The 15,892-nt window shown below is 44.1% G+C and overlaps 1 protein-coding gene across 2 annotated transcripts in view; it reads left to right on the forward strand.

Annotated features, from left to right (window-relative positions):
- RPL7L1 (ribosomal protein L7 like 1) overlaps nucleotides 1-15,892 on the forward strand; it is a 426,894-nt gene that overhangs the window by 71,557 nt on the left and 339,445 nt on the right. Inside the window, exons 2-3 of one of the 2 annotated variants that reach the window (XM_063958503.1) lie at nucleotides 2,558-2,650; nucleotides 3,136-3,214. In XM_063958503.1, coding sequence (XP_063814573.1) covers nucleotides 3,137-3,214 — 78 coding nt within the window. In that variant the 5' untranslated portion in view covers nucleotides 2,558-2,650; nucleotide 3,136. Of the gene's footprint in view, nucleotides 1-2,337; nucleotides 2,651-3,135; nucleotides 3,215-15,892 lie in introns of those variants that run through there. The other variant, XM_063958504.1, reaches the window with a different exon arrangement.

A 15,892-nucleotide genomic window follows, 5' to 3' on the forward strand; every position in this document is an offset into this window, starting at 1 on the left:
TTTTCTTTTTTGGAACCTTTTCATACTTAACGATCCACGTGGACTACGATTGGAACGGTAATCTGTGCCGAGCGAAGCGGAGCGGAGCGAAGGCACCATGCCCGAAGCATGGCAAGCGAAGCGAGCCATGCGAGGGGACGCGGTGCACTAATTGGGGTTCCCGGTCACTCTACAAAGAAAACGATACCAAAAAAACATAAAAAATTAATGTCGACCTTTTTCCATGTCGACCTTGTTCCTGTCGTAATTTTGTCCATGTCAACCTTTTGTACATGTCGACCTGAGGAGTGTCGACCAATTGGCATCGACCTAAGGTGTGTCGACCTTTTTGTTGTCGACCTGGAGTCCCAGACCCATATAACATAAACCCAGCTGCACATATTAAAAGTTCATCTCACATATATATATATTATACAGTATTTGTACACATGTAGCCATGCTCATCCATCTCGTGATGCGTACGCATCGCGGCATGGATGACGCGACTAGTGTGCCCACTGCGCATGCTCGTGCGCATGTACTCACGCACATACAATGTATTCCTATGTGCAAATGCTACGCTGCGATATCCATGATGCGTATGCCAGTGCATACACATCGCAAGATAGATGGCTACATCTGTAATATAGATAGATAGATAGATAGATAGATAGATAGATAGATAGATAGATAGATAGATAGATAGATAGATATTACATATATTAAAACGTATAAAATTTTACTGCAAGAGGAACTACTGTACGTATACTGTATATTTATGAATTAATCTAAGCTAAGTTGAAATACCTTCCTCTAGTAAGGAAGAGGATCAGACAGTGGGCTGAGTGAATGGAAGCATGGAATAAAAAGGACTGTGGCACCATCAGAGACCACAGCAGCTGGCAAGACAGTGACACACAGCCAGCCCAGGATAGGTGCACAACGCGCGATTCGCGGGTCTCTGAAAAGGGGTGGAGCCAAATGTGGCTTTTTACATACAAAAATAATTTGGTCTGTCGGGGAGGGGGGGGGGGGGTTCTGGGTACTCAGAAACCCTCCCTGTGTGCGCTAGTGTTCACCACCCTTATCTCTGCCCCTCTCCAACCTGTATCTCTGCCCCCTCACCACCTATGTCTCTGTGTCTCTGCCTTCTCTCTACTTGTGCTTCCGCCTCCCTCTTCACTTGTGTCTCTGCCACCTTCACTTCCTGTGTGTCCACCCCTCTTACCACTTGTGCCTCGTTCCCCACTTGTGTCATTGCCCCTTTCACACCTGTGCCTCTACCTCTCTCTCCATGCTTATCTCTGCCTCCTTCCCCACCTGTGTCCCTTCCCCCTTCATCACCTGTGCTTCCGCCCCTTCATCACTTGTGTCTCAGGGTATTTTTACGAAAAATCCCCTGAGAATTGTGGTAACAGGATTCGCAGTTACAGAGCTTTCTTGCAAGCTCTGTCCCTGTATGCGATAATTAAAACATCCCTGCAATGTATTCAATAATCGCAATGTGATTTTGGTCAAATGTATCACATCCGCATCTCTGATGTGAATTGTAATAAATATGCCCCATAGTGTGGAGATGTAGTGTAGTAATGATATAGTGAAGTGAAGTAGTGTGGGGAGGAAGATGTACAGTAACATGCCACCACACCCCCATGACCACACAGGGAGAAATTATCTGTGGGGTTATCGCACCCACTGCACAGCAACTATAGGCCCTTCATAAATTTCAGCTCCAGGCCAATGTGGACCTTAATCTGGCTCTGCTAGGCATATAATAAGCCTCAGTCATGGTCACAATATCATGGTCTTTTTTTTTTTTTTTTTTTTTTTTTGAGAGCCAGGAATCATGGTTCCTAGGGGTTCATAGATGCGTCTATTATACCTAAGGCTAGCATCTCCTCTAACTGCTTGCAGATGCATGTCTGGACCACAAATGGAATCCTGTAGAGGATGAGTTTTATGGGCCTGGTCACACCTGAGTCCTCATCTTGAGCTTTCCAGCAGTATATGCAGCTTAGACAGCTTAGCGACACTGCTCTAACCCTGTTATATATTTAACACCTAAATAACTTTTAGATGCATAGAGACAAGGAAATTGGTCACTCTGAAGATATTTACCATCCTCTCATGGTCCTGGTAGGACTTTATAATTTTTATATGATATTTGATGGCTTTTATATTGCCCTAAACATATGATATAGTGGCACCTCTTGTAAGAGTATGTAGATACTAGCCGAGTCAGCTTGAGGCTTCCTGAGTGTTGGCACAAAAATTAGTGACCTCTTGTGCCCCTCATAAATTTATCTGCTGCAGTGTTCTATTTTTGGTCTGCATAGACTTCATGGAGATTGCTCTGTGCTAGCCCCATACTATTCTCAAGCCTGTCTCGGAGCTCAAGCACATTGTCTTCAATTGGGAATTTTGTAGTGGTCCGCTAACTTTTGCCTCTGACTTGTTCTTGTCTGTGTGCTGGATTACTTGTACATTACATGTACTGGATTTATTTGCTGAACTTTTCCTCTTCTCCTCTGTTCCTGCTACTTGGAATATTCATGTAGACCTCTGGACTGTTTTATAGGCCTGCCTCTGCCTTATCCTTGTCTAGCTGTCGTTGCAGAATTTGTGAGCTAGATCCTGGTCCTGCTGACTCCACACGTGAATCTGCACTCAGGTGAGCAACTGTATACTTATCATTACTCATTCTGATCCAGGTGCTTTTTTGAGTCCAGTATTTGAAACATTGAATATCACTCACTCTTATGTGACAGTAAGTGACACAATTACATTTTTAAAAGGATACAATTGATCTGCTGTTATGGTTTTGCGCACATTCGCAAACAAAAAAATTATTTGCTTACTCTGCAATAGTAGACAATACCCCCATTTCCAAGAACGTTGCTCGGGGCCACCCCCTTTCTGTCCCCAAATGGCATTAGGCTGTGGCTTAGGGGACACTGCATGCGATGACACAGGAGACGTTCTTCACATTCCCAGAATGGGTCCTCCTTGTGTATGCGCAGCCCTCCCACCATCGGAGTTGTACACAAACCATCGGGTATGCTTTCAAATCCAAATCATGCCCCTTGATCTCAAAAGTATGTCTCTTTCTTGTTTTTTGTAAATTTGTAAAGGTAACATGCTGTATTTGGTTTATAGAATGCTTTACCTGACCTGTTCCTCAAAGTTGGCCACTATGAGAAGACTCCTGGGCAGCAGCTTTCCAGAGTCACTGAAGGTAACATAAGGTTGTAAGTTTATGAAAATAAAAACAACATTACAGATCTTGTGGACTTGGACCCTAGACATGGGAGTCCATAGCTCTATTCATTAGACTATGGATACTGCTAATTGAAGTCATTCCTCAATATTTAAAGTTAGTTCTGTTCTGTGAAGTGCCATTCATTTGTGTATAGATAGACAGTGACACTACGTGCTTTTATTTTTATTGAAAGTATACTATATATGTATATAATGGTAATTGTTTATTATATTTGAGAGGAAGCCACTATTCTGTTTGGTCTAAAAAAAAATTTGATGTACATATTACATACACTTACAACAATGGTTATACTAGGCGACTGTTGTTGGTAGTCACACAGGTGTGAAGGATACCAAATCAACCATTGATTGGCCCGGTTTTGATTAAAAGCTGCTTAGCACAGCTTCAGGTTTATCCTCTGACGAAACCTCCTTGCTGCGAGTGCGGAGAAACGCATAAGGACAAGAGGTGCTATCATGCTGAGGCTTCTAATACTATGCTGGAGGAAGAGAGATGCAGATCCAGGTTCCCCTTTTTTCCCCAATGAATTGTTATGGACCAGCAACCTCACTTTGATGTTGTGCAGTGGTTCCACCTGTGCCTGTAGTGATGCACATATGTTTAAAGAGTCTGACAATGCTAAATTCCTTTGTCGTATAAACAACCCTTTATGAAGCTAAGAACACTGTACGCTGTTTACTTAAGAAGTACCGTAATGGTACGCTATTGGCGTAGCGATCGCTCAGCCGTAGGCGAGACGCTCAAGCGTCACGTTCGCTCACGGCCCAGTGATCACAGGACACGTTATTGGCTATGACTAGAGTAATGATTCGCTATGGCGTAGCGGACGCTCGAGACCACGAGGAGATCACCAGCGGCGCAGACGCTCACAACGCTATACCTTAATGTTTAAACCTTATACCAAAGAAATACACAGAATACCTTAATGTGAGTACAGGGTGTAAGTGCAACCTTGTGTAACCTGACTAACTACAAAGCTGCTTGAGCGTCACCGACGCTCAAGTGAACACTTAACACTATAGAAAACACACAGATGCTGGTTTAGGTTCCAAAGCCTATTAACTGTATTATATCTAATATACTTGTAAAAAGGGGATAACAGTACAAATGATACACTACAATATAACAAAGACTTCCTAACCACAGAACTAAACAATAAATACAAAAAGACAATACTACACTGACCTAAATGCAATACAATACAATACTATCTAATACAATACAATACTAGCCTAGTCTAGGGGAGATATGAGAGAACAGAACAGAGAGAGAGAGAGAGAGAGAGAGAGAGAGAGAGAGAGAGAGAGAGAGAGAGATTGGCTCACAGAAAGACAATGATAACGGAGAGAAACTTACGCACAAAGGGTATGATCGCCTGCGCCTCGATATCCAGCTCCCGGCTATCAGCAGATAACCGTTGATGAGAGAGTGAGAGCTGGATGTGGTCGGCCTGCCTATTTATGCCCCACACACAATGCAATCTCCTGGTCCTACAATCCCATTGTCCATTGGCCGAAGGAATTCGGCCCTGCATCATAACAAAAGGTCATAGGGTGATTCATACAGGTGGGCTGTGACGATTTCCAACAGCTCAGGTGGGTGGGAAACTGGGTTTCCCGCCGCATACCTGAGTATGTGTAAATAATAGAAATGGACATAAACTTCTTATGTCCATAACTATTCGCACGAGCGATTAATACGCTCCAAACCAACACCGGAATATTGCTAATTAAATACTCTTCCGATGGGTACCAAACACTGCTGTATGATTCCTGTTAGACCCTTCGTACGATACAAAGAGGGATTCCTCAGCTCTGGGACATTGTATTTTAACCAAACTTTCAGAATCTATCAAAGGGACCATGATCTATAAACTACATTAATTGTGAACATTTGTAACGAATGAGTCGCACGCTACGACTACATAAACTCTACCGTAAATACGCATACCGCGCCTGCGAGTGCACGCTATTGCGGGTATGCGCCTCCACGGGAGAGCGTACGCACGCGCAGCGCGGACCAGTGTGCGGTGCAAATATGGCAACGTGCATTGAGACATTTTTCTGACTTTGACAGTCCACCCTTTGGCAGTCAATAATAACTGCCACAAAACATTTAAGGAGAAAAAAATGTAAGTCAGGGGTTAATTGATTTCTATGGTTGGGTAGGGGAGAAGAGTGGAGTAGGTGTGAAGAGGGTATGACCTGGTGAGAAAGTAGAAGCATGTGTGTATGAGTCCATGTTTGGAGGGTCATGTATCATCGTGCCGTACGTGTGGTAAATCTAGCTTCGAGGTATTGCGAAGTATACATTTGAATTCCTTCTTATCCTGTGGTACAGGTCTGTGGATGGGCTGTCAAACTCTACCGAGCTCATTTCGGCTGTGGTTGTAACAAAATGGGGATGCACATTTTAGTTGATGATACATGAATGGGGGAGGTATGTGGTTGCTGATATCTGTGCCTGTATTCCCTATCGTCTATGTGTGTCGTTACCTGAGGGTTGTAGAGATGAAGATAAAGAACACTTACGAAAAATGCAATGATATTCTATGTCAGGGAAATGTACATCTGTTGTTGAAGTTGTGTTCGGTATCTGTTGAGAGTCGTCTTCTTTGCGCTGTTTTGCTCCTTAGGCATGAGCAACAAGCTTTGTCAGTGCCATCAGATTTACAAAAATGTTGGGCTAGCGTGAGTTTAAAAATACTAGGGAAACTGGGGATCCATGGCAAAGTTCATCAAGTGTCCATATTTAAAGTTGTCAAATCTTCTTCTTTGGTCAATCCGTTGTCTGTATACATCTCGTCTCGTCAGCTTCCTCGTCCAAGGGGGTCTTTGTATCTTGGAGAAAAGCAGAAAAACAGGTGAAAGAAACGGACCGTATAATCGCATTTTCATCACATCCTGGTTTCTATCATTGGGTCATAAATCAAATCCAGGTTAATTACGGTTTCCTCACTCCTCAAGCTCATCACTTTTGTACTTTGTTTGCACCTCATTAAAGCCTGCCCGCATCTAAATATCAATCCAATCGATATAACGACACCCAAGATACATAGTAGAAACTTTCCAACATCCATTATGACTCCTTGAGCCCAGTCCCCCAAACCGGAGAACCAATTTCGCGGGTTCAACCATGACACCCAACCAGTCAGCTCATTACCTACAGCAGCAAGGGTGAGATTGTGTTTTCAACGAAATTCCCACTTCAATTGGAGAATATCATCCATCTTTTGGTCTATGACCTCTACCGGATCCTCGGTGCTATTTGTGATATACGTGCAACACTTTATGCCGTACTGTGTTGCTAATGTAACACAATATCCGCCTGTTACTGCTGTAAGATAATTAAGAACCATCCTATGCTGAACTAGTTCTGTTTTATAAGCTTGAAGTTCTCTTCCAGTGTATCTAAACGTGTCATCATACATTTCAGTGATATTATCTAACAAATTGGCGAGTGCGGAAATGTATCTATAATTCATCACTCCCCGAGCGGTACGAGTGAAATCTAACGCTACCAGAACCTGAATCCCGGTGGATTCATGGATAAGATCAGAGGCCGGATGCTCTAACCTTTCTGACAGTTGTCTTTTAACTCGGTGCTCGTAATGAGTGTGAGTATAAGGAGCTTGGGCACCACGGTGTATGTCCTTCATTTTGTCATGTGTAACAGTCATCACTTCAGGCAATACTTTTCCAATATAACACAATCCTTCAGAGTTTGGGGCAAGCCACTTGTACGCCTTTCTCCCGCATATGAAATATGCATCATCGGGGAGAACATAAGGGACGGAGAAGGACATGATCATGTTACAAACCTTCCAGGTGAAATCTCCTGACCCTAATTCTTCCAACTGCTTAATGCACGTATCAGTTTGTACGATATGTGCACAGTATCCTGGTGATACCTCTCCAACTCTAGTAATCCTATTTCCTAAGGTATATCGATACCGGAAAGATTTTCCTCTACTGGCTATATGGCGTACGAGCTCTGTATCTGTAGGCATTCTATCTGCTCTGTGTGAAAAGGTCATGGTAAGGTTGCTCCATGACACTTCCCAATTTCCCGGTTTTCTGGGATTGGAGATGTTAAAACATAAGAGGGACCTATCCACATGGTATTGGTGGAGCTTCAAACTAGGAGGGCTGGAGATGTTAAACCTCCGATCCACCGGTCTCCCACCACTTAGCTCAAGTACCTCCCCTAACGTTAAAGGAAATGGTACTAGCCCTGATTTGCTGTGACCCTGAGGTACTTGAGAGCATACCCAACAATCTGTTTGGTTTAACACGTTACCCACTAGAGAGTGATAGTCACTCAATGGATGCCGGTCTATATGGATATTAAAACTAGATTGGCATTTCTTTATGCATCCATCTTCAACCAGATTATCACAGAGCCTACAGATACAATTTTCTTCAGCTAACAATCCATCACAATTTCTTCTATCGGATCGTTTTCTGATACTCGCCTTTGCTTGTTGGTTTGGTTGATCTTGGAAAACTACGCCTCCATCATCATAATCGGAACCCATTCCAGAACCTCTCTCGACCTCTATGGTACTCTCGCCGGAACAGACTGCTCTGGTCAACATCATGGTTAACATCAAAATCCGGATCACAGTCTCTTGGGGCAAGTCCATCTTTGAGGAGGAAATAGAGAAGAATGAGAAGGGGGAAAAAGAAATTTTAAGGGAGAGGGGCTGGGAAGTGGGGAAAAACAATAAAAGGGAGAAGGGAGTCGACAACTGCTTTCGGTCTTCAAGGCTCAGGTGCCGCCTCAGTCCTCCTGGAACAGACACTCCAGTGATACAACCTCTACCGTCTGTTCCTTATCACGGGACTTCTCTGGATCAGCAACCTTTTTGCAGTGGGATGAATGGACCCAAGTCTCTCTCTCAGCAACCTTCAATGCTGTGGTGCTAGTCAATAAGACCTGGTATGGTCCTTCCCATCTATCAATAAGACAACCTGAGCGTAGAAAATTTCGTATCATTACATAATCCCCAGGTTCAATGTCATGACAATTACTATCTGGTAAATCAGGAATCACCAACTTCAGATTATCATTTTGACTCCTCAACTGCTTACTCATGTTAATCAAGTACTTTACAGTTACTTCATTGTTACATTTCAAATCATCCTGAGGGTTAATCATGACATGCGGTTGTCGACCAAACAAGATTTCAAAAGGAGACAGGTTAAGAGGGGACCTGGGAGTGGTTCTGATGCTATACAAAACAATGGGTAAAGCTTCTGGCCACGTCAATCCTGTCTCTGCCATTACTTTACTCAATTTATTTTTAATAGTGCTGTTCACTCTTTCGACCTTCGCACTCGCCTGTGGACGGTACGGAGTGTGCAGCTTACTATCAATTCCCATCAACTTACACATTCCTTGAAAGACATCACCTGTAAAATGGGTACCCCTATCACTTTCAATGATTCTAGGGATACCATATCTACATACAAATTCCTGCACAATTTTCTTAGCTGTAAACATAGCGGTATTTGTAGCTGCTGGAAAAGCCTCGACCCAATTCGAGAAAACATCTATACAAACAAGTACATATTTCAAATTTCGACATGGGGGTAATTGAATGAAGTCAATTTGTATTACCTGGAAAGGGCCGCCGGCAGGTGGGATATGGGATGGTTCTGTAGGTATTGCTTTTCCAATATTCTTTCTCAGACAGGTAAGGCATGACATTGCTCTTTTACCCGCATGAGAGGAGAATCCTGGGGCGCACCAGTATGCTCTTACCAATTTGCACATCCCCTCCTTGCCTAGATGAGTCAGCCCGTGAGCTGCTTCAGCCAGACATGGAAGGTATGCCCTGGGGGCCACTGGTTTACCATGTCCATCCGTCCAGAGCCCTGAGGACTCCTGGCCATATCCCTTTGCCTTCCAGACTGCTCTCTCCTGTGTGGAACACAAATTCTGCATCTCACACAACTTCTGTGTGTTGATGGTATTAAATACCATCAGTTGTGTGGTGTCTGTCCGTGTGGGGGTAGCAGCTGCAAGCTTTGCGGCTTCGTCTGCTCGGCTGTTACCAAGGGATACTGGGTCTTGGCTATATGTATGTGCTTTACATTTGATAACAGCCACTCTGTCGGGTTCCTGTATCGCTGTTAGAAGCCTTTTTATATAAGCTGCATGCGCTATCGGTGTACCAGCCGCCGTCATGAAATTTCTGAGCCGCCATAGCGCTCCGAAATCATGGACTACCCCGAACGCGTATCTGGAATCGGTGTAGATATTGGCTGACTTACCCTTAGCCAATTCACATGCTCTGGTTAGGGCGACCAGTTCAGCAACCTGGGCTGAGTGAGGTGGGCCTAGCGGTTCCGCTTCTATGGTGTCTTGGTCATCTACGACTGCGTATCCAGTACACAAGTCTCCCGAGTCTGACTGTCTGTGACAACTACCGTCCGTGTAGAACGTGAGTTCTGCATCTTCCGGTGGATTGTCACTGATGTCAGGCCTTGCGGTAAAATTTTGGGTCAAATATTCCATACAATCATGTGTATCTTCCTTTGCATTAAATCCTCCTTCCCCATCACTCTCACCTTCCACCCTTTGTGTCTGACCAGGCACACCTGGGAGAAATGTTGCAGGATTTAATGCGCTGCATCTCCTTATGGTGATGTTTACTGGGGCCATTAATGCCAATTCCCATCTTGTAAACCTTGCAGATGAGACGTGTCTGGTTTGGGCAGAATTCAATAAGGCAGATACCGCATGCGGTGTATGGATTGTGAGGTTGTGGCCTAGCACGACATCTTCGCTTTTCGTCACTAGCAATGCTATCGCCGCAACGCTACGCAAGCATGTGGGGAGGGATCGCGCTACCGTGTCTAGCTGGGCGCTGTAGTATGCGACTGGCCTGCTGGCGTCACCGTGTTTTTGTGTTAGTACACCTGCTGCGCACCCAGCACTTTCTGTTCCGTATAGTTCAAAGGGTTTCCCATAGTCTGGCATACCTAGTGCTGGTGCCTGCGTTAGGCACTGTTTGAGTCTCTCAAATGCTGTTTCAGATTCGTCTGTATGCGAAATCCGATCAGGTTTGTTTGAAGAGACCATTTCCTGCAAAGGTAGCGCCAATATGGAAAACCCTGGGATCCAATTACGGCAATACCCACACATTCCTAGAAACGTCCTGATCTGTTGTTGGGTTTGTGGCAGTGTCATGTCTCTAATGGCTTGGATTCTATCAGCGGTCAGGTGTCTCAGTCCTTGTGTTAGACAGTGTCCCAAATATTTTACCTTAGTTTGGCATAATTGCAACTTGTCTTTGGAAACCTTGTGACCTGTGTCTGAAAGATGAAACAGGAGCTGTTTCGTATCCTTCAGGGATGCCTCCAGTGAATCTGAACACAGTAATAGATCATCCACATACTGTATCAATACTGATCCACTGTCTGGTTGGAAAGACTGTAAACAATCATGCAAAGCCTGAGAAAATATACTTGGACTATCTATGAAACCTTGGGGTAACCGAGTCCACGTGTATTGGACTCCTCTGTATGTGAATGCAAACAAATATTGGCTGTCAGGGTGCAGAGGTACCGAAAAGAAAGCGGAGCAGAGGTCAATAACAGTGAAAAATTTGGCAGTGGGAGGAATTTGCATTAGGATGACAGCTGGATTAGGCACTACGGGGAACTGACTTTCAACTATTTTGTTAATCCCCCTTAGATCCTGCACTAGCCTGTAACCCCTCCCCCCACTCTTTTTAACAGGGAAGATGGGACTATTTGCTGTGCTGGACGTTCTTACTAGAATGCCCTGTTGTAGCAAGCGCTCTATTACTGGGAAAACTCCTAACTCCACCTCTGGCTTCAGAGGATACTGTGGGATTTTTGGAGCTATCCTACCATCTTTTACTTGTACAACTACTGGAGCTACGTTTGCCATTAATCCAGTGTCCTGTCCATCTTTTGTCCAAAGTGACTCTGGTATCTGAGATATCATCTCTTCTACTTGGGATGGATTCCTATTTGTCATAATGGAATGTGACATTAATTTTGATGGGGAGTCTAGCATGTCTCGTACTTCCTGAGCGTGATTCTCAGGAATGTCCAAGAATACACCTTCAGGAGTACAATAAATGACGCAACCCATTTTACATAGTAAGTCTCTCCCCAGGAGATTAGTTGGTGCCGATGCAGCCAGCAAAAAGGAATGCTTGGTATGCAAAGGCCCTATTGTAATCTCGGCTGGTTTGCTAACAGGGTAGTGCTGGACTACTCCTGTTACTCCCATGGCTGGAACTGTCCTACCAGTGGTTCTCATGCCCACTGTCGAATTTATCACTGACTTGGCCGCCCCTGTGTCTACAAGAAAGTTTAAAGTTTTACCAGCTACATTGATTGCAATCTCTGGTTCACTTCCAAGACTGGCAATCAACTTAACTGGCTGCAGATTACAGGTATGGCCACACCCCTATTGGGTATGCTGACCTCCCTGAATCCCGCTGGCAGCAACTACTTGTGAGGGAGTTAGCTGGGAACTACCAGAGGCATGCCAATCTCTGTTCGGGGGATATCTTTTTGTTTCCCCTGTATGTGGCTCAAAACTCCGCCTCTGTGGACCCTGCTCCCAATGTCGTGTGTTGTGTTGTTGTCTAGGGGGTTGAAAAGATCTTTGTACATTCTTTGTTCTACATTCTCGTGCAAAGTGTCCCGGTCTGTTACAAGAAAAACATGTTATTACACTTGCCTTACCCACAGGATTCGGTGGTACATACGCAGGCTGCCTTGTGGTCAGCGCCTGTATACTTACGGACATCAACTTATCACTTTGCGACTCTCTGTGCCTAGTGATGTTTCTGTCGTGATCAATAGCAGCCTCTCTCAAGCCGGACACTGACAGACCTCGCCAACATGGCTGCGTGGTTTGTACCCTAGCTTTTAATGTTTCTTTCAAACCATCCATCAGTACAGATACTGCTACTTCTCGATGGTTTGGGTTGGTCTTAATGTCTTCTATACCAGTGTACTTTGCCATTTCTAATAGTGCCCGGTGAAAATATTCTGTTGCCGTTTCGGACTCCTTTTGCTTAATGGAAAATATTTTATTCCATTTAACAACGGCTGGGAAATACTCCTTTAGCTGTAAATTTATCCTTTTTACATTATCCTTGTTGTACACGTCTGTAAGCGGTACATCTTTATCCAATGCACAGTCAGCTAAAAATTGAGTTGCGTCAACATTGGAAGGTAAACAAGCTCTTAGCAGTATCTGCCAATCCTTGTTGTTGGGTTCTACAGTGTTACCTAGATCCCTGATGTATTTTTGGCTAGCAACTAAGTCCTTTCTGGGGTCAGGAAATTCGGACACTATTGTTCTTAATTCCATTCTGGAAAATGGAGTGTACATGGCAATGTTCCTTATGGGAGTGGCTCCAGACACATCTGTTTTTCCATTGGGAACTGCTATTACCCTTACAGGAGCAATTCTAACAGCCTCTTCCTGTGTAGATTCTACTGCTTGTTGTGGTACAATTGTTTCAGTGTAGTGCATGGTGCCGTACTTACCCGTTGACACGACCTCACCTATCCCTCCGCTAGGGGCTTTCACTAATCTCGTGGGTGTCGCTGTGCCTACTGTGGTCTCTGCTATGGTGGCTGCAAGAGAGAGAGCTGAAATTGTTGCTGAATCGTCTTCTTGATCACACTCCTGAGGAAGGTTCAAAACAGGGTACATCTTGCACGGGTTAATACTTGCATGAGTTATTTGGTTAACATCATTAACATTTACAGTGTTACTAAGAGTTTGTGTTTTACAACCCAGTGCGTTTCTCTCCGCAATCAACTTCTCTCCGGCAATGTATGGTGGAGGAGGAGCTGTGGCAATCAACTTCCTGACTGCCCCAGATCCTGCCGCCAGAGCCAAACCTCTCTGTATCTCACCTTCCTGGTGCCATAACTGTAAATAATCATGATGCTGAATTCGTCTCTTTGTTGATTTTACGAGACATATCCTCCTCCTTAAATTTTGTAACACTTCTGGACTGAAGCTACCTATTCTTGGGAATTTGTCCCTGTCTTGTACAGTCATTCTCTCCCATTCATCACATAAAGATTCGGTGTGAATTCCATATTTTTCACACATTACATATCGTGCCGACCCAACTGGTCGGTTCACAGAATCAACCTGAACCAGGGTTGATCGCCCCCTACCTGAGCAACTGGCCCCCATAGTCTGCAGGTGTTGCTTAGTCCTCCTTGGATTTCTGTATCAAGGTTTTCAGCAAGCCTTTACAGACAACCAAATTACTCCACAGTAGGCCGGCGGTGGCGGTTTACCGAGTACCCCACTCACTCGCCCACCTCGACCAATACGACCAGATCACACCGATATGGTGCTGGCGTACTCGATACAGGGCCCCTATGGAACCTTCAGTTTACTGGAACATATGAGGGTTACCCGCAGGACACTTACTCTTTCCAGTAAAGTTGGGGTTGTTAGATAGTTCCTGAGTGACCAGCGAACTTCCCTTCCAAAAATAAAAAATTACACAAATCACGTCAGAATGTACAGATAGCGTTTGTGACCACTTTACTCTAATGGTATTAGGTCAGATTACTAACTACTGCACACAATTACGTGTGGTCCAATCGTTCAGTACACGAGCACTACTTGTCATGTACTGAAAGATCAATGGAATCGATGTTTCCGGCCGCGATTCCTTCAGCAAGAGCTTATGGCCTATATGGGTTCTGCACCAACACCCCAGGCGTTGTGCCACTGGACTTTTATAGCGGACCTCTTTAGTACCTTACGACCTCCTGGTCTTGTTACCTTCTGTTAGTGACCTCCTGGTCTGTTACCTTATGGTCCGCTATACTCTAATGCTCAAATATTATTTAACCAGGGATGCCTCCCTAGCCACCGTATATGTCACTTACACGTATGTCCCTTGACGAGTACCCGGCTTTCCTTTTGGTTCCACCTTAAAGTTATATAAACTTTTGTATACAAAACACACTCACTCAACACATGTACACTTTTGTTTCTATATCTATTTCTGCGCAGAAATTGTCTTTAGGCCAAAAGTGTTACCAATTAGGAGCAGGATCTGTTAAACTAAATTTCAGATTTTTCCAAAAATAGATTTGCGTTATTTACCGCGTCGCGTTATCTACCGCTGTGCGTTAATTATCGCCTTGCGCTAATTATCGCTTTGCGCTAATTCAACTTTTTCGTGACTTGAGCTACGTGAGCGTAACCGGACGCTACGTTGCGTAATGTACGCTGCGTGCGTCTGCCTTTTGGATTGCGTACGCTAGTCTTTGTTAGCGACACGTGTACGCAATGCAAAGATCCACCGTAACACAATATATACTTTTATCAATGTAAATGATCCCTGATCATCTACCGCAATCCACACTGACTGCCTTGTCTCCTAGACAAATCGTGTGTTGTTCTATACTTTAACTATTACCTTTATTATGAAATAACAGCAAATCTCTTTTTAGCACTTTCTATCAACTATAAAAATTGGCAAACAGGAATAGTGATATACGAAATTGAAACAGAAAATGCAGATATGTGTATGCGTGCGTGTATACGCAAGACAGAAGAGAAATAAAACAGTTTTAAAAGACACAAGCATTTTGTTCTTACTTCCGGTTCCCGGATTCCTTCAGCACTCTTTATCTAAGCGAAGCAGACGCTTATCCAATCAGCACTGCAAGGAATATGATCCCGCCCTTTGCTGATGGATAATGTCTGCTGATCTACCTAGTGCAGATATGAGAAGGATAGGACGAGTCCCCAATTGACAATGCTAAATTCCTTTGTCGTATAAACAACCCTTTATGAAGCTAAGAACACTGTACGCTGTTTACTTAAGAAGTACCGTAATGGTACGCTATTGGCGTAGCGATCGCTCAGCCGTAGGCGAGACGCTCAAGCGTCACGTTCGCTCACGGCCCAGTGATCACAGGACACGTTATTGGCTATGACTAGAGTAATGATTCGCTATGGCGTAGCGGACGCTCGAGACCACGAGGAGATCACCAGCGGCGCAGACGCTCACAACGCTATACCTTAATGTTTAAACCTTATACCAAAGAAATACAAAGAATACCTTAATGTGAGTACAGGGTGTAAGTGCAACCTTGTGTAACCTGACTAACTACAAAGCTGCTTGAGCGTCACCGACGCTCAAGTGAACACTTAACACTATAGAAAACACACAGATACTGGTTTAGGTTCCAAAGCCTATTAACTGTATTATATCTAATATACTTGTAAAAAGGGGATAACAGTACAAATGATACACTACAATATAACAAAGACTTCCTAACCACAGAACTAAACAATAAATACAAAAAGACAATACTACACTGACCTAAATGCAATACAATACAATACTATCTAATACAATACAATACTAGCCTAGTCTAGGGGAGATATGAGAGAACAGAACAGAGAGAGAGAGAGAGAGAGAGAGAGAGAGAGAGAGATTGGCTCACAGAAAGACAATGATAACGGAGAGAAACTTACGCACAAAGGGTATGATCGCCTGCGCCTCAATATCCAGCTCCCGGCTATCAGCAGATAACCGTTGATGAGAGAGTGAGAGCTGGATGTGGTCGGCCTGCCTATTTATGCCCC

The sequence above is a fragment of the Pseudophryne corroboree genome, chromosome 3 (genome assembly GCF_028390025.1).
Source record: "Pseudophryne corroboree isolate aPseCor3 chromosome 3, aPseCor3.hap2, whole genome shotgun sequence".
In the NCBI taxonomy this organism is placed as follows: Eukaryota; Metazoa; Chordata; class Amphibia; order Anura; family Myobatrachidae; genus Pseudophryne; species Pseudophryne corroboree.